The following is an 18,435-nucleotide window of genomic DNA, read 5'->3' as shown; positions in this document are numbered from 1 at the left end:
TCTACGAGGAAGGGAACACGGTCTTCCACGACCGTTGCCGCTCTTCCTCATAGAATCAAAGCTCCTCCTTGACGTCCGTTACCGCTCGGCAGAGAACATGCTCGCCGAAATGAACACGGTCCGCAAGTTCAACTAGCTACTTTAACCTTCGTTCATGTAAATATGCAAGCTTGAAGTGATTTTGAGCTCAAATTGCTTACAAATGAAAAAAACCACAATAAAGAACCATATATATATAGTGAACAAAATGAGATAAGACAATGGTGAAAAATGAGAGTATGAGATTGGTAACCTTTACAACTGAAGAATCGATGGAGGAATCGAAGAATGGATGGAGGAACAATGGAGGGAGGAAGCAAGAACACTAGTGCAGTGAGCTTCAAAATGTGCTGAGCTCGGGCTTGGGGAGAAAGAAGGAGACGGACAGGATATAAAGGGGGGATCTTTAGTCCCGGTTGGTGGCTTCAACCGGGACTAAAGGTCCCTCCCAACGGCTACTGTGCCAGACAGAGGTGGCAGGGACCTTTAGTCCCGGTTGGAGCCACCAACCGGGAAGGTCCATGCCACCTCTGTCTGGCGCAGTAGCCGTTGGGAGGGACCTTTAGTCCCGGTTGGATCCACCAACCGGGACTAAAGGTATCTCTAGTCCCGGGCGCAAAAAAATGTCGGGACTAGAGCCCATTTTGGTCGAGGGTCAAAGGTCTGTTCTCTACTAGTGTTTGGAGTTCTCAAGATGAAGTGGCGCATTCTCTTGCAGTTACCTAGCTATCCAATTGAGAAGCAATCAATGATTATCGTTGATTGCACAGCTCTCCATAATTTCATTAGAGACAATGTCATAAACGATGAACATTTTGAAACCTTTGTGGAAGATATTCGTGGTGTTGGGTCCCAAGTTGCTATAGCTGATGGTACTGTTTCGGCGGATGATACGGATATGGGTGCTTTCCGTGATGATATTGTTTCTGCTTTGGTTGGGTGATTCATTGTTAGGAACTTGAGTATTTTGTAGCAATTACATTAATCAAATGGGCATTATTTTGGACTATTATTGTACAATGGATCTCAATAGAACCATATTTCTATCTCAAACTTTACAAATATTGTCATCATTGCTTTCATATCATTGTAATGAACCAAAACAGGTATCATCAGCCTCAGGGGTATATAGGTCATTTTACATTTAGGATAGACAATCTACCAGAAATAATCAGGACAGCCAAACGCCCATCCTATTCAGACAACAAATTCTCCAGATCGTGACTTATCACGTAAGCCTGCTCAGCTTATAAGCGAGGCTCGGAAACACTGAACCAAACAGGGCCTAAGTGTTTGGATATTATTCTCATTTTTCTATCTCGTTCTTATTTTGTTTAGAAGATCGGCCTAAATTTGTTGATTTCAGTATAGTTGGATATAGTCGAGCACTGAAAATGAGAAGTGCTACAAGTGTAAGGTCGATCGGTTCTACTAGAGTTCTGGGTGCTTATGCATGCGATCTTCTCTAGGCTCTCATGGCCATCCCTAAAACACGCCATGCTCGTCGACTGTCCCCTCCCTCTCCGTTCGTGTCTTCGTGCACAGCTCATGCATGCCACAATTCTATCTATGCCAAGAGCAGGCAAGGGCATTCCTCACCCACGGCCGCGGGCGAATTGAATGGCGTGACGCGAACCCAACTTATTACGTACGTGACGACCAATGCAGCTCGATAGATTATTCATGGCCGCCTCCGTGGTCCTCGCCGTCGTTGTTTCCCTCGCCGCCGTCCTCCCTATCGCTCGCGCAGAGATCAAGACGACGCCCATTGTCTCCGACTCGCGCTCCGTCATCCTGTTCGAGGAGTTCGGCTTCAGGCGCGGCGGCCACGCCACTGTCTCAGCCACCGGCATCTCATGGAGGGTCCCCGAGGGTTCCCAGCTGCAGGCCGTGGACAGGACACTCATGGGCTTCTTCCTCATCTCCAATTCCCACTTCTACAAGATCAACAATGAGTCCGACTACGCCGAGGCCACCGGCGGCGCCTTCTGCCCGCTCACGAGCAAGTACGTGCAGCGGCTCTTCCTGTTCAAGGAGGTGGCGCCCGACGGCACGGGGCGGGGCTCCCTGACCATCGACTCCGACGACCAGTACACGGTGCTGTTCAGCAGCTGCCAGGAGGGCGTGGAGGTCACCATGGAGGTGCGCACCGAGATGTACAACCTGCGGCGCTCTGGCGCCCGGGAGTACCTCCCCGTCGGCCTGCTGCCGCTGCCGTGGATCTTCGCGGCCGCGGCCGCGGTGCACTTCGCGTTCCTGGGCACCTGGGTGCTGGTCTGCGTCAAGCACCGCAGGACCGCGGAGCGCATCCACGCCGTGATGGGCGCGCTGCTGCTGTTCAAGGCGCTCAAGCTCGCGTGCGCCGCCGAGGACCAGTGGTACGTGGAGCGCACCGGCACGGCGCACGGGTGGGACGTCGCCTTCTACGTGTTCGGCTTCTTCAAGGGCATCCTTCTCTTCACCGTCATCGTGCTCATCGGCACCGGCTGGTCCTTCTTGAAACCTTACCTCCAGGTGCATGAGCATGCATGCGTCGTCGTCGTCTGATCCTCCGTCCGATCGATCCGTGCTGCATCTAGCTGCATGCATGCAACGACCAAAAAACGATAGATCATACGTGCGTGCGTGCAGGAGCGCGAGAAGAACGTGCTGATGATCATCATACCACTGCAAGTGATCGAGAACATCGCGTCGGCGGTGATCGGGGAGACGGGGCCGGCGGGGAGGGACTGGCTGGCGTGGAACCAGATCTTCCTCCTGGTGGACGTCATCTGCTGCTGCGCGGTCTTCTTCCCCATCATCTGGTCCATCCGCAACCTGCGGGAGGCGTCCAAGACCGACGGCAAGGCGGCGCGGAACCTCCAGAAGCTCACGCTCTTCAAGCAGTTCTACCTGGTGGTGGTGTGCTACCTCTACTTCACGCGGATCGCCGCGTCGGCCGTCGCCGCCGTGCTCAGCTACAAGTACCAGTGGGCCGTCAATGTCTCCATCGAGACGGCGAGCCTGGCCTTCTATGTGTTCGTGTTCTACAACTTCCAGCCCGTGGAGAAGAATCCCTACCTGTACGTCGGTGACGATGAAGAGGAAGCCGCGGGTGGGCAGCTTGAGATGGAGAGCACCTTTGAGATCTGATGAGATATGTAGCATGTACGTGATCAATGTCTAATCTCTCCAAGTTTTGTATAGTTCTATATATATACAGTACTACGAACAACCTGGTATGATTTTGATACTTTTCCAGTCGCCTAAAATGTACTAATCTTTTCAGTCATATATAAGATTAATTAATTAGGAATTAATAAGTTCTGGAGCCTGGTCTGTTTATTTGTCTTTGGCGTTCTTTTCTTAGAATGATCCAAGCTTATACTACTTTCACCCCTAATTTCGATACCGCACAACATATTAGACTGACTTCTTGAGCCAAATTCTACCTCCAACACATCTGCACAACAACCGCCTTAAAAAAAAGCGTCGAGCAGATTCAATTACACTTTCACCCATACATGTGCCTAGATAGAAAATCATCATAGGTCACATAATTAGGTTCCTTGCAGTGCAACATGTCCACCTGTATTTAACTCCTTTGTTTGGTACGGTGCTTGTATTATTTTAGATTTAGGCCCTGTTCGCTTCTCTTATAGTCCATACTTTTCAGCTTGTTTTTTTCAGCCGGAACAGTATTTTTCTTTCACAATAAATTAGCCGGAACAATATTTCGGTTTATTTTTCCAGCGAAGCGAACGGGGCCTTATTCTAATATTTAACAGTTTTGTGCTTTCAGTGGTAGACAATATTTTTTTCAACAACGAAATATATCTGGTGACTTCGTCAATCTTAGGCTTTGGTAGTGTAGTCTTTCAGAGGTACTCGTAGAGTAAGGTTTACATGTGTGCGTTCATAGTATGTGATTGTGCGTACATGTGGTGACTTCGTCAATCTTGATATCTGTCAGCGTAATCTTTCGGAGGTGCTCGTAGAGATAAAGTGCATTATGATGTAATAATTAAAAAAAAGTTCTATACAGCAAATCTAAATCCAAATTGGACACGGCGAAAACAGAGTCCACCGCGCTCACGGGCACCTAGCGACAGAGTCCATGATGTGCACGAACTGGCCGGGCGGCGGCGTCCGATCCTTTTCCTTTTATATGTAGCACGTAGCAGAGGCTACGAGGACAAGCGCGCATAAGCATAGCTCCCATCTGAAACCACGTTGACGTGGTAGTCTCTTTTATCCTCCCTCAGCAGTCAGCACCTTGACGCCGGCCGCCGCCAGTGCTCCGCTCTTGTCCTCTCTAGTTCTCTACCATGGGTCAACAAGAAAAACCCAGGGACTACGAGGAAACGATCGCGATGCTGGTTTGCGCCGCCGTGGCCATGCTCATGGTTGCCGGCTTTGTTTGGCTCATGGTGCATATCGCGCGTTTTCCTCCCTTGAGACACCCAGATTACATGGTGTCCATCACCGGCGTCGACGGCCTGAACCTGGGGGCGACGAGCGGCGGCGTGCCGACGACGCTGTCGCCAGTGTTCAACCTCACGGTCCGCATCGACAACCCCGGCAACGTCAACCCGTGGGACAGCACGTGCGTCTGGGGGCTATCCACGGTTGTGGTGTCGTACGGGGACGCGTTCCTCGGCAGGGGCTCCGTGCCGCCGTTCTGCGCCGAGGAGAACGAGGTGCAGGAGCGCATGGCCACCGCGTGGGGAGAGGACGTGGTGCTGCCGCGGTTCCTGCGGGAACGCCTGAGCGGCGAGCTGGAGCGGGGCGAGGCGTCGCTGGACGTCCAGGTGACCATGCCGGCGGGCTGTTCCCAGTGCACCGATGAGGTGCTTGTTTGCAACAATGTCAAGATCGGAGGGAGTTCTCCGTCTCCGTGCCGCGTGGAGGAAGTCTATCCACGGCCCCGGCCAGGGCCAGCCGCCGCAGAATCCACCAGTAGTTAAACATATATATAGTATATAGGGGTGAAAATGGTACGGATATTTTCCGACCGTATTCGTGACCGAATCCGTTTAGAGGGGTTCAGATCTGTCCATATTCGAGTCCGGGTATTCAACATCTGACACCGTATCCGTATCCGAATACTCAAATTGCATATTTATGATGTCGATATTAAATCATATCATATCCGACATAGTTGACACTATCCGTATTTGAATCCGAATCCGGACAGAAATATAAAAACAAATGTAATATCAGTGATATCCGTCCGTATCTGATCTGTTTTCATCCCTAATAGTATATATATACTTTTCAATTTGTGATGCAATTGTTTACCTAAATTCGTAGTATTTATATATATTGTACTTTGTACTTTCTAATATTAAAAAGCCAAAAACTCTCTCCACGCTCATTGTTTACCTAGATAGTACGACTTGTCTTCGATTTGTGGTGGTGCCGGTAGGGATGAAAACGGATCGATACCGACGGATATCACCGATATTATATTTGTTTTCATATTTCTGTTTGGATTCGGATTCGAATACGGATAGTGTCAACTATGTCGGATAGGATACGATTGGATATCGATATCATAAATATGCGATTTGAGTATTCAGATACGGATACGGTATCGGATGTTGGATATCCGGACTCGGATACAGACAGATCTCAACCTCTCTAAACGGATTTGGTTTCGAATACGGTCGGAAAATCAAGTATCTGCCGTTCTGAACTGTTACCTAATTCTTTCTTATCTATCTATGAGCTGCCTAACGTTACAAATTACTTAGTTCAACCTGTGCTGTCAGCTAGTAAGCAATTTCTAGTATAATAGCATGTTTGAATCTATTAGCACTAAAAATTAGCAACTAAAATTAGTACTAATGGATCTAAACAAACCTGCTAATTATTTGTTGGAGGACTGTTGACTATTAGTTCCATTAGCAGGTTTGAAGTTGCTAATATATAAGTGTTAATAGTTCATATACACATTTAACTCATTATCTAATCACCTATTAGCATGTGGTTCCAAAAAGCCCCCTGCTAAAAATTAGCTAGCTAAAAAATTAGCAGCTAAGTGTTAGGTATTAGCTAGCTAATTTTTAGTGTCAATGGATCCAAACATACCCGGCTTTGATATTAGGGATTTTTTTGAAAGATTCGGTTTCCCGGCTTTGATTTATAATAAGAAAAGAGACATCAGGGATATAATGGTATTTTAGCAGGTGCTTAAATTCTCTAGTTTTAATCAGTTGAGGCATAGCAGCCATTGGATGGGGATCCAATGCACATAAATCTTCTTGATGTTGTTCATCTTCAACCCTCAGAGTCTCAGACAGAGAACTTCGCTACCTTCCTCTCTCACCTTGACGTAGTGACGTGCCCACCTCCCTTCTCACGTCTCCAGTGCAGGATCACTAAGTAGGCTCATGTTCATCACATATTTTCACAAAGCCATATATGTTCCACATATTTTCAGAACATCATATATGTTCCTTAGTTTTTCTTTTTTTTTGAGCATTATATATGTTCCTTAGTTTAGCATTGCAATAGGTTCAATTGTCAGCTAGTTTCAGCCCTGCTCAGGTGACGGTTAAAATAAACAAGAGAAATATAGTTGCCAAGCATTAGACAACTTGCAAGCAATGTTAAACCTCCTGGATTCAAGGATTTGCCGTCCTCGTTTTCCCTTAATTGTGTTTGAGCATGTTAGATTTTTTTACAAGAATTGATCAAATTCAAAGGAGATTCACAAGAGATTAGAAATTGCAATGTTTATTAATATATAAATTAATCCTACTTTGAGATTTTTTACTTTTACGACTAGGTCCAAACCTCCATCCGGGAGTTAGCATACGGTTGGTATTACTAGTTTTAGAACTGGAAGTGACACTGGTTTCTGAAGAAGAAGAAGAAGATCTTACATTGTTTTGATGCAAATATACACATGCATGCAGTCGGACTTTCCATCGAGGGCGCGACACCAAGCAACCCTTTATCTTCAAATCAATCCAACTGAATTCACATATCCAAACAGACTTTATACAAACCAATGCAGATCCAAACGCTAGTGACAATGTTGCTGTATTTACGCAGATCAAACAAACACACTGTCTCAATTTGCAGACAAGTGAATAAAAAAAATCCACACACCGATGGCAATTCCACATCCCCTACTGTTATTTTATTTGTCATTAAATCTGAAGCAACGAATCAAATTAGGAGACGGAGTGGAGCGATGTAGATTTGGTTGTAATCGTGAACTAGGCGAGCTGCAGCTCGAGACGGCGGGCTTCGGCTTCAGAACCTGGATTGCCTCTATTTTCACCGTTATAATAATTTAGTTACCAGATAGTTATTCCGTGCGTATTAGTTGCAACCATGGTTGTATGCTGACCCGGCCCATCTCAGTCAGGCGGCAGCGTTGCTGCGTCGGAGTGTCGGACACGTTTGGGGTACGCGATCCTGTACGGTCACGCACAGGTCGATTTCTAGCCCGTGTCGGTGAAGGGCACACGAGCGGGACGGGCAACGCGATCCCTCGTATATCCAGCAGCAAGCAGTAGCCATGGAGTCCCCGACACAACAATTCTGGAGATGGCCGCTACGCCGTCGTTTGTCCCCCCTCAAGACATGTCAGCAGCAGCCAGCGTCGTCGAGAGCGGAACCCCGTCCACCGAAAAATATGCGGGCTGGTTTGTCTGCTTTCTGTCGCCGCGGTCGTGGTAACCGGCTGCGTTCTCCTGGGTGTTTTCCTCAGTCGTGAGTTCCCAACGGGGGACCCCGTGTTCTCGGTGGCCATCACGGGCGTCGCGGGCCTGGACCCGGCTCGGGGCCTCTCGGCGGCGGGCGACACGCTCTCCCCGGCGTTCAACCTCACGCTCCACATCGACAACACGCGCAACTCCCAGTACCGCGCGTGCGTCCCGGAGCTCTCGACCGCGGCGGTGTCGTACGGGGACGCGGTCCTGGCCAACGGCACCGTGCCGCCCCTGTGCAGCAAGGAGAAGCGCGAGAGCGAGCGCGTGGCGGCTAGGGCATGGGGCGACGCCGTGGCGGTGCCGCGGCTCCTGCGGGACCAGATGGCCGGCGAGCTGGCCGTGGGGGAGGCGTCGGTGGACGTCAAGGTGACCATGCCGAGGTACTCTGCACTGGGGACGCGCGGCGACGCGGTGCTCTCCTGCAAGGCCAAGATCGGAGTCGGAGCGGCGCCGTCGCCGCCCTGTCGGCTGGATTACGTCAAAACAAGCGACGACGACCAGAGGAAGAGGGAGGAGTATCCACCACCGGTTATATTCATGTGGCCGCCCATTTATATGTATACATGAATAGTTTACCTTGTACATACACTTTTTTTTTTTTTTTGCGAGGATGTACATACACTACATAAATATAAAGAGGTTCAATACTTGTTCCTTGGGAGTGAATGCATAGATATAGGTATTGTATGTACAAACTACAAAGATTAGTGTGTACGGAGGTTGGAACGCCTTCGTGCTAAGCAACGGGTTGGGATTTTCGACTCCCGCCTCACATATGCAAGAATCGGATGTTCCGGTACACACTGGATTTGCGCTGGACATGGGCTGGGTTCGGACTAACCGGGCCTAGACGTTACCCAGGTAGAAAATAATTAAGAAAAAGAAAAATTGGCTTCGTAGCATCAAAAAATCACGAAGATTCAGAAAATACCACTCAAATATTACGGCCACATGAAATATCACCGAAAGAATCATCTGTTATCCGAAACTATCATTCTGTCACGGTTTGGTAAAACGACGTGAGTCCACCGTTGCTTCTCCCTTCTTTCCACGTGAGCACTGGTGGAAGTCTCATCCCCTTCGTCTTTCTCAGCTCCGGCATAGGTGGATCCACTGTAGGATGGAGTCCTGGCGGATCAGCACAGCCTCTGGCGGGGGGGAGAGCTTCAATGTCTTGTAGCTTAGGCGGTAAAGCTGACGTGCCTTGGCTATAGACTCGCTGTAGCCCTCATCGGCGGGCACCTGCGCCTCTTCGCGCGCCCGGCATCAAGGGCAAGGACACTGCGATGTCCTCTTGGTCGTACCCGGGGTGGCAAGCCGAAGCCGTACGTAGCAGTCCATGCTCCGCCCCAAGTTCTGCGTCAATGGACTCGATGGGAAGGATCTCATCCTTCTCAGTAGTACTAGTACACATGCATCTAGGCACATCTAGCTCTTTCTTGCATGCATGGAACTATGGAATGTAGCTAGCTGATCTGACCCACGAGGCCATGAGCGGACACGACTTTGCAGCTGCACACATGGTCGGGCCGGCGGCGTTCTTCTTAGCCTTCTTCCTCTAGGAAGAACTCTACAACTTCCTGCGGCACCATGTGAGCTTTGCAGAGGCGGCGGCGGCACGTGCACAAACTCGACCAATCGGGAGGCGACGGTGGCGCACGCGCAAACTCTGCCAGGGAGGCGGCGACATACTGGGGAGCTCGGCCGGGGTGGCAGAGTCACGCGTGCGCGCGAGCTCTGCAGAGGCGGCGGCGCGCGGCACGCGGGCAAACTTGACCAGCCTGGAGGCAACGGTGGCGCATACACAAACTCTGCCAGGGAGGCGGCAGCGCACGAGGGAGTTCGCCCGGGGCGGCGGAGGCACACGTGCAAACTCTGTCGTGGCGGCGGCGGCGCACATGTGAGCTAAGTTGAGGAGGAGGAGGGGCTCGCGTGTGAGCTCTATCCATGTCCGGCTCATGTAGGTGGGAGTTGGATTTTTTTGGTGCCTTTAGAAGTTTAGATGGACAGAAATCGACGGTGCTGACGTTGTTACCTTCAAATACGACGGAATGCTACTTTTAGATAACAGTTTTATCTTTTAGTGGTATTTTACATAACGGAGTTTTTTTTTGTGGTATTTTCCGGATCTCGTGATCTTTCGATGCTATGAAATCAATTTTTCCGTTTTTGGTTTATATATATATATATATATATATATATATATATATATATATATATATATATATATATGTGTGTGTCATTTGTGTTAGAAAAAATATCAAGCAGTACGTGTCATCGTCACCGCTGCGAGGACACATATATGTACGTATACAAGGATTAGAAATGGACAATTCTATATGTCATTTGTGTTAGAAAAAATATCAAGCAGTACGTGTCATCGTCACCGCTGCGAGGACACATATATGTACGTATACAAGGATTAGAAATGGACAATTCTATGACTTGAAGTCAGGATAAATCTCTACCAAAAGCCGAAATCTATCCTTAAAAATAAAAAGGCAAAATTTCTAGCTTTTTTTTTCGTCCAGTCCATTCTACTCTAGCCCAACTACCCAGACCACTACTCTACCCCTTTGCGCCGTGCCGGCCGCAGGCCATGCTCTGCTGTTTAAAAATGCTGCTATGTTGTTTTAAAGTGCTCTGTCTCCTAACTCTTCCGTTCGTACAACCTCAAAGTCCCAAACGGCATGATAAACGTGGATTCAACTACAAATCAAATACAACTTCCAGATTAGGAAATCATATACTCCTTTGATTTTCATGCTGTGGTGTTTGATCGGTGATTTTCCAGATCCGGAAGTAGCATACTACACCAGACCAACCACAAATCAAATACAACTTTCAAATCAGAAAATCAAAGGACACCCACACCAGATCAACCACAAATAGTGTAACATCCTCACCTAAATGAGCCGAGGTCGGCCGAATTAAATAGTGCTAGGTCACTGGGGGCTGTAGATGACGGGTACTGTAGTCGCGAGCACCGTTGCGCCGAGTTAGACAGGGCCACAATCGGGTTAGTGCAGCTCGGATACTGTATACGTGAGCTATTGTAGCATCGCGGAGAGCACTGTTCATCCTACGTTTAATACCCTAGGAACTTAGGACGGTCAAACGTGTTTAAACAGTCGGAGTGTAAATAGCCAGACTAAAAACACGCAGTATTCTTCGATTAACCATTTTACGCGAAGCAGGAACGAAAGCACATGTTGTCATAGATGGAACCCACCCTAGAGTGGGCTTGTGCCGTGTGCCGAACTGGGGTGTTATGGTTCGAATCGAATCATAGACAGATCGAGTTCATCGAATCTTCGTGAGCTCGCATCATCATCGTATACAGATCTGAGTTCAAACAGCACGTGATCCAAATCACCGATGTTGCCGCAGGCCGCCCGCGCTGGGTCAGGCCCAGGCGGCGGGGAACCGGTGCTCGGGTGTGCGGCGGTTTTTCTCCTTTCTTCAGGATTTTTCTCCAAACCAACTCCAATCCAAATCAAACTTTAATCCAAATCGAGTACAATTAGACAATAGACTGAACCATATAATCTGTCACCGTGCACATCGGATTATTGATCGGCACGGGACTCTCTGGTCTCTAATAACTTGTTAAAGCTGTCCCGTGCAGACTAGCTAGGGATACATTCCGGACCTGTGTGTTGTGTTTATTAGTCAGATTAACGTACATGAGCAAGTATGATGATCAATACAAAATCTGTATTTTGGATAAAAATATTTTCTTAATTTTGGTCTTTGTATATGACTTCGTACCCACGCGAAAAGTTTCCAATATACTTCAATCTGTTTCCGTTCGCTCATCCGGCATGGGAGGCTGCTGCTGACCTGACCTACGCGCCCCGTCGCTCCCTCGCTTCGCATGCAAGGCGGCGGCCCGCGGCCGGCGAGCGAATGCAACCAGAACTGGAGAAGGTATCTGCGTATAGGTAGTCGAGGTCTTCGGCAGGGATCAACGAGCGCACGCCGTGGTCGTGCACTCGTGCAGTGCTGCTCTGCCTCCTCTCTTTGGTGGTCGCCGTCGTGGCGTATAACCTTCTCGCCGCGGTGGGCGGAGGCTAGAATAGCGGCCTCTGGACGCCTCCCCAAGGGCCACCCCGATCTCCCCTAGGCATGTGCTCAATGCCACCGTCCACAACGGCGACCCGGAACGAGAGGTTCGGGGTCGACGATGCCTGCATGTGCAGGCACTCGAACGCGAGCACGGCAGCACGCAGCCGTGCAGTATAGGAGGGCGCGTGTGGTCCTGAGGGGCGGGACCGGCTTGCCGCGGAGCTACCGCGGTACTTGTGGTCGACCTTCTGGTGAGTAGTGGTGACCACGCCGACGCCGAGTGCATCCCCCTCGCCTGCTCGGTCTGGGAAGCGAGTAAGCAACTGCTTCTTGCGAAAGTTGGCGCGCGCTTGGCGGACCCGGAGTCCCATGAGTCTATAGCGAGAGTACGTATAGCTGCTGGCCGCAGATGTACGCGCATAGTTCTCCTGTTCATGTTTACATGCTGGTGCCATTCTAAGCAAAGTTTGGCTAAATTTTACTTGCGAGGTTACTCATGCTTTCATGTCATATTCATGCGAAATTCCTGCCTGCAAATTATAGTGATTTACCTTAAATTACCATCACTGATTAAGGCAGCATACATACAAGAACTTAATTATATTGAGAGCACACTGACACGAATCTGGGAAGGAGAAACAGAGGATACGCATTTGGGTTTCCATTCTTCGTACCAGTCCAATGCTCCCTTGTAGGCTTGCACGCATCACCAAAGATCAATTGAAATTATTCATGACTTAAATTCCATGATTCGAGGAAATTAAATGGAATGGGCCTGTAGGCCCCGTTTGGCTTATCCCATATTCAGCTTGTTCGGCTTGTTTTTTCAGTTCGAACACTGTTTTTCTCTCACAACAATTCAGCCAGAACAGTGTTTGACTTGTCAGCCAGTTTCAGCCAATATTTCCATCCTTTTTTTCCCCCACATATCATCACGTTGGGGGAATATAGTTCTAGCTATCACAATAAAGTACTTGCCGCACCTCAATTTCCGCGGTATTACCTCACTAGGACTCAAATAAACTTATCAGCGAAAGAATAACTAGGCACTACTAAAGCGCCAGCAATCATGCTAAGACTAATGAAAGCTAAGATTAAACTTTCGCCATCATCCGAACATGACACTGCCGAGATGATGGTGATTTACCTTCCCTGGACTTGTGGCCTTCGGCCCTGAGGCAGAGAGCTGAAATTCTGGGAATGCTCCAGCATCTGAACCATGGATGGCGTTTGATATGAGTGAACAAGAGTGGTGCTATCTGTAGAGTCTCCGCGAGCTGTTGCTCTCTGCCATGAATGAGAGCTCAATCCAGACAGCATATATGCCCTCCCTGAAGCCTCATAAAGTTGGCGGTTCGCCATCCTCTCCTGAATCTCTCTTAGCTCTGCGTCAAGGGCCATGCATAGACGGTCCCGATTCTGGCTTGCAACAGACTGTGATAGTGCCCTCCGGCAGTCCTCAAGAATAGTGACGGCCTCAGAGAGAGCACCCCTCTCGGCAGCAGCCCGTGCAGACTCGATAGAATTGGCAGCTCGTATACGGTTCCTCTCTCGGTCAACTTCAATAGAAACCGGTACAGATACAGTAGATGTTGGCCTGTTGATCTTTACCTCGTCACCTTGAATCTTGATAGTCTCATTGGTCACAGGATCTTTGTAAGCACAAGCAACTCTTAACAGTGAAGTCTGTTCACAAGATTCTGGAATGGCCACTGACAGCAAAATGTCTTTCTCCTCATCAGCATATAAGTGAGCAATATCAACAGATCCATTTCGTCCATCTCTTGCTACCTTACTTGGATAGCTGCCACATTTGATGGAACAAAGTTGAACACCAGGATCAACGCACTCCATACTGAGACGCATCTCCTGAACAGCAACACTAAGAAGCCCACCAATACATTGAGCAAACGCATCTTGCATCACACCTTCATCCTCAATAAAAGAAAAGGTGCCACCAGAAGCTTCAGAAATCGAATGCAGTGTATCTGAATCATGGTCTGCTCCAAATCCAAAAGTGTGCAGGGGTACCATATGGAGATCATTTAGAATAGAAGATGGAACAAGTGACCTACGACCTGCTGATGTGCCTTGGAAATTTGAGGAAATGTTGTAGGTATCTTGACCATCTGACAGAAGAATGATACTGCATACAGAATTCTTATAGTTGCGGTCCTCAATTACCTTCACAGCTTTCTTTAGTGCATCAGCAATGTTCGTACCACCACCACTGCCAAGTGAGCTTATTGCCTGCAAGGCCTGCTGCCTACCATGATGTGACATCCGTTGGAGGGGGAACAGTCTTCGAGCAGTAGATGAAAAGGCAATGACTGAAAGGCGATCAGATGGCCGAAGGTGCTGAATAACAAAACCCATTGCTTGCTTCAGGAGTGCCAATTTTGTGCCTGCCATACTGCCACTAACATCGAGGACAGTAACAAGATCAATAGGAACTCGTCTTGACGACCTCATAGAGCTTGCATTGACCAAACTGCCTGTGATGTCATCTGAGCTAGAAGTGGGGGCCTTCACATGGATCAGAATATCAAATCCATCTAGACATGATGCTTGTGAAACAACTTGGAATTCTGGGTATGAGCTGATCTCAGCAGTTTTACTAGATCCAGAATTAAGATTGTCAAAAGCCTCTATGCGCTGCAAAGGTTCATCATCATTGTAGTCTGCTGGCTCAGAAGTATGTAACCGACGGACCTCTCGCCGCCGGTTTGAAACTTGCCGGTGAAGAGCCAAATGGGGATCTTGTTGGGGTGATCGAATATGGTCACCTCCAACTCTTCCATGAGGACTAGTAGAAGATAGTGAGCGACAGGGTATCTCTTTCCATTTCGCTCGACAAACTGGGCAGACATAGTTTCCATGTTTTACATTAGACGAGATACACTGAAAATGGAACATGTGAGAACACTCTGCAGTGAAAAGGGCTTGTCCATGGCCAGATCTCATGCTAGCAAAGCATATTGCACATTTCCCCTGCTGAAGGACAAACCAAAGAAAAAAAAATAAGCTTAATTGCTTTGAATTATACAAAAAGAACTACTACTACTTTGAATAGCATGTATTAACACGTTACATGAACGGATACTTTTAAATTATACTACCTAATTCTCTGCCTGACCTGGTTACAACATAGAGCTAGGCCAGTACAGATCTTTACTACACTACATAAGCCTCTAATAAAATTTTATTCATCCAACCTCAACTCCGAAATAACACGTGTACCTTAAACCTTCATTTATGTGGCCCTAAATGTCATTTTTGGAGTTCACGTTTAGGTAGCATGTGCACCATTGCCCCAATATAAATTATTTGCTGAATAACAAATATGTGCATACATTTTTTACTAATACCTTTGGTATTACACTAGTCCAAGCACCATAGCAGCTCTAATAGTCAAATATCATCTTATAAGTTCAAGATAAGCAGATAGCAAACAATCAACATCACGATGTGGCAATGGCAGGGCAGCAGAACATTGAAACTAGCACTTCCTTTTGGCATGTGTCCACCGAAATCAATTGAGGATTTGAGGTAATGCATCAGTCATTGTCTATTGGTCAGCACAAAAAGTAAGGATGAGCTATTATACCCAGAAACCTTGAATTGAGATAAATTGATATTCCCATACCAAGCACACCCTTTGACCAGTAGTTAAACACTCATCAAGCCAGCAAAGGAGCACAAATAACCATACACGTGTTGTAATACTGATTTAGTTCATCATTCATTTTATGGATACTGTACTCGTCAAGTTATCATCACAACATGTTTGAACACAATAAATCCTGATTTTATTTGTTGAATTTGGTCAGAGCTACTTAGTCCTGTGAAGTAAAGTCAATTAGAAGGTTTATCCTTCAAAAATTCAACTTAATACCTAATACTTCCTCTTTACTGTTTCTACTCTTTTGTACCAGGTTGGTGCATGCATGGAACCCATGAATGTAAAGGTAGTGAGGCAATCCATGTGAAGTTACTTGTCAAATTGGTACCATTGAGACAAAAAGGCCACATAAAAATAGAAAGTAGCAGTCAGCAATCAGTTGGGCAATTTGCACCCACTATAATGGATAGCAGCTGTCAAGTTGGAACATCTGCCGTAAAGAAAGAAAGCTGGTGGTAGGAGGAAAGAGCGGGGTTTGCTACACGTGACCACCACGGGTTGGTGATGAGCGACAAGCAAGCTTTTTCCTTTCCTTATCAAGAAGGAGAGCAAGTGAAGTACAGATACGATGGATGGGATAGAGAACCGGCTTGCATTAAGCAGTTATCTAAGGAAAGCCATTGACTAAAAAAGTGATGTCAGAGGATACCGAGCAGACCACAGCTGGCGTAATATCTCCTATGAATCTCTCGACATGAATGACATTATTGAGCGATGAAGCATTGACTAACGGAGACATTACAGAACGAACAACAGCTGGCACGCAAGGTCCTGTGAATCTCTAGGATTGAACTTATGTTAAGAAAATACAGGAATTCAAATTTTTCTTCTTCGTTTTGGACAGTAATTGGGTGATTGTCTTTCTGACGGGAGAGAATAAAATGGGGTGCAAAACAGTAATGCAAAATGATGTAGTATGGTTGATAATCTTATTAGAAATTTAGAAGCGCACAAGCACAACCAGCGAGCGTAAATTCTACTCATGCCGTGCCGAAGAAGCGCACAAAGTCTCCACGCAAAAATCTAAAACAGCTAGTGAAACACAATTTTCGCACTGAGAATGCATCTTATCCGTGCTAACACCCAACACGGAGATCGCCAATAAAAACACCCAACACGGAGGGTGCGTCATACTACCAATAGCATGCGCATTTGACTTCCCAAATAACTAAACGCAGGGCAGAACTTACCACCACGCCCAAATTCCCGATCAAACCAAGCATTTATCGATTGATGAAACCCCCAATCCCAATCCCGAAAACCTCAAAAACGCTCATATCTCGATCTCACCTTGGAGGAGTGCGTGGAGGAGGACCTGCCCCCGGACTTGGACTGGCGGTGCGCACCCACCGGCGTGCTCGGCCCCGACGACTCGCCCGCCGCCGGCGCCACCACCTCCACCGCGGCATCCCGCCGACAACCGCCCGCGCCCGACGGCGCCCGCGGGACGTTTCCACCTCCCGCCGCGGACGCGTGCACGTCGAGGCGGAGGCCCAGCGCCTTCCTGACCTTCCTCCACGCTCCCTCCATCGCTGCAAAGCACAAACCACCTACCCGCCTCCTCCCACTCCCAGCCAACCGGCTCGCAGACTTCGTGGGGCTCTTACACCGCCACCCCGCCTACGGGTTATACGGCGATGATGACTGCCGATAGGAGTGCGGGGAGGGAGAGGGAGCGGCGGAGGGTTTTGGAGGGGAGCAGAACCGACAAGGGAGGTAGTGGAGCTGTGGAGCGTTTCGGGTGCGGGTGCGGCCTGCGCTGCGGCTCGTGTATTGGTTTGACTCGTCTCTCTCGTGGCCGCGGGAGGGAGGAAGCGTACAAGGAGTAGTAACGGAACCAGCTGGGCGTTTGAATTATGAGACGTGTTGTTAGCGTGAAGAAGGGTGGGTTGGTTGGTTGGCGGTGCCGGCGGCGGTGATGGGCCCGCCTATCTGGAAACCATGGGCCTCTTTTAGCCATCCTGGCTGGGCCGGTGAATTTTTTTCCCCTCCCCGGCCTAACAACCCTTCGCTTCAATCAGAATCCAAATCTTGGATATATTTTCAAACTTGAGTGTACAGTTAGTAAAACAGCCAGCGTGATATGTATAACCTACAGGCATGGTTGCTTGTGCTCTGATGGCCAAATGGCGATTTTCTTGCCAGGTTTGTACGACCGAGGAAATAGAAAACTAAGCAGGCCAGTGCATTGTACACTCGTGGAAGCAGCAGCAGGATACATGTACGTGTATCTCTGGTCAGAATATGCCGAAAACTTAGTCCCGTTGCTGATGATATACGCCGAATAGATAAGCGCGGCAGGTCGGCACTCGCGATCTCTTGTAATCTGATACTCCTCACAAGAATAGTATCGAGACTTGAGACTGACAGACACAGGCTGGCTGCTCCCCTGCTCGTCAGTTGTCACCCTGCCGACGCAGGAAAGGAAAATGGGAAGAGAACAGGCCAGGCCAACCTGTGTCTGTCAGTCTGAAAGTGGACGAGATTTATGTTTCCTGTCGTCGCGCCGGTGGTTGGGATGCCCTGCTCTGCGCACCTGCAAGTTGCCTCGTCGCCGATATTATTATACGGGTACATCAGTACGTGCAGGTGAGCGGAGCATATATCCATCGGTGGTCGGTGAAACCGCCGCAAAAAATACTCCTACCCAAGAGCCGTTGGGCTGTCTTCTTCAGGCTTGTTCAGCCAGCACAGCACAGGTGAGGTGACCTGATCCTGAGCGCGACGAGCAAATCCTCTGTTCGTTTTACTGAAAAGCCAGGCTGAAAAATATTGTTGGCTGATTTATTGTAAGAGAAAAATATTGTACCATAACTAACGAGTGTCAGGAAGAATAAGGGTAGCACTGTAGCGCATACGACAAGGGCAGAAGCATAGAAAGCCATGCAACCCGAGCCTGTCAGTCTGGCCCAAGGCCCGGTTTTTTGGCCCGGCCCGGCA

At 48.4% G+C, this 18,435-nt stretch overlaps 2 protein-coding genes across 3 annotated transcripts; one reads left to right on the top strand and one right to left on the bottom strand.

Moving 5' to 3' along the window:
* The first annotated feature begins 1,618 nt into the window (after positions 1 to 1,618).
* On the top strand, positions 1,619 to 3,297 carry LOC136494449 (protein CANDIDATE G-PROTEIN COUPLED RECEPTOR 7-like). Its single transcript, XM_066490615.1, has 2 exons — positions 1,619 to 2,553; positions 2,671 to 3,297. Exons 1-2 carry the CDS (start codon positions 1,702 to 1,704, stop codon positions 3,169 to 3,171), a joined length of 1,353 nt encoding a protein of 450 aa, XP_066346712.1. The 5' UTR covers positions 1,619 to 1,701; the 3' UTR covers positions 3,172 to 3,297.
* Positions 3,298 to 12,706: 9,409 nt separating this feature from the next.
* Positions 12,707 to 17,304, bottom strand: LOC136493538 (E3 ubiquitin-protein ligase WAV3-like). Of its 2 annotated transcripts, none has more exons than XM_066489636.1 (2): positions 16,786 to 17,304; positions 12,707 to 14,807 (listed from the first exon to the last, which is right to left on the bottom strand). In XM_066489636.1, the coding sequence occupies exons 1-2, from the start codon at positions 17,023 to 17,025 to the stop codon at positions 12,957 to 12,959; spliced, it is 2,091 nt and encodes a 696-aa protein (XP_066345733.1). In that variant the 5' UTR covers positions 17,026 to 17,304; the 3' UTR covers positions 12,707 to 12,956. The 2 variants fall into 2 exon arrangements, with proteins under 2 accessions (XP_066345733.1, XP_066345734.1); XM_066489637.1 differs by having other exon boundaries at positions 12,707 to 14,804.
* Between the last annotated feature and the right edge of the window lie 1,131 nt (positions 17,305 to 18,435).

Source organism: Miscanthus floridulus, chromosome 11, assembly GCF_019320115.1.
Source record: "Miscanthus floridulus cultivar M001 chromosome 11, ASM1932011v1, whole genome shotgun sequence".
In the NCBI taxonomy this organism is placed as follows: domain Eukaryota; kingdom Viridiplantae; phylum Streptophyta; class Magnoliopsida; order Poales; family Poaceae; genus Miscanthus; species Miscanthus floridulus.
This window is presented reverse-complemented; position numbering and strand designations above follow the sequence as displayed.

Bases quoted from the DNA above. Each gene is read 5' to 3' on its own strand.
- LOC136494449 (XM_066490615.1), top strand. From the start codon at position 1,702: ATGCAGCTCGATAGATTATTCATGGCCGCCTCCGTGGTCCTCGCCGTC. The intron at 2,554-2,670 runs GTGCATGAGCAT...GCGTGCGTGCAG, and splicing joins TCTTGAAACCTTACCTCCAG to GAGCGCGAGAAGAACGTGCT.
- LOC136493538 (XM_066489636.1), bottom strand. From the start codon at position 17,025: ATGGAGGGAGCGTGGAGGAAGGTCAGGAAGGCGCTGGGCCTCCGCCTC. The intron at 14,808-16,785 runs GTGAGATCGAGA...TTTGTCCTTCAG, and splicing joins CCTCCACGCACTCCTCCAAG to CAGGGGAAATGTGCAATATG.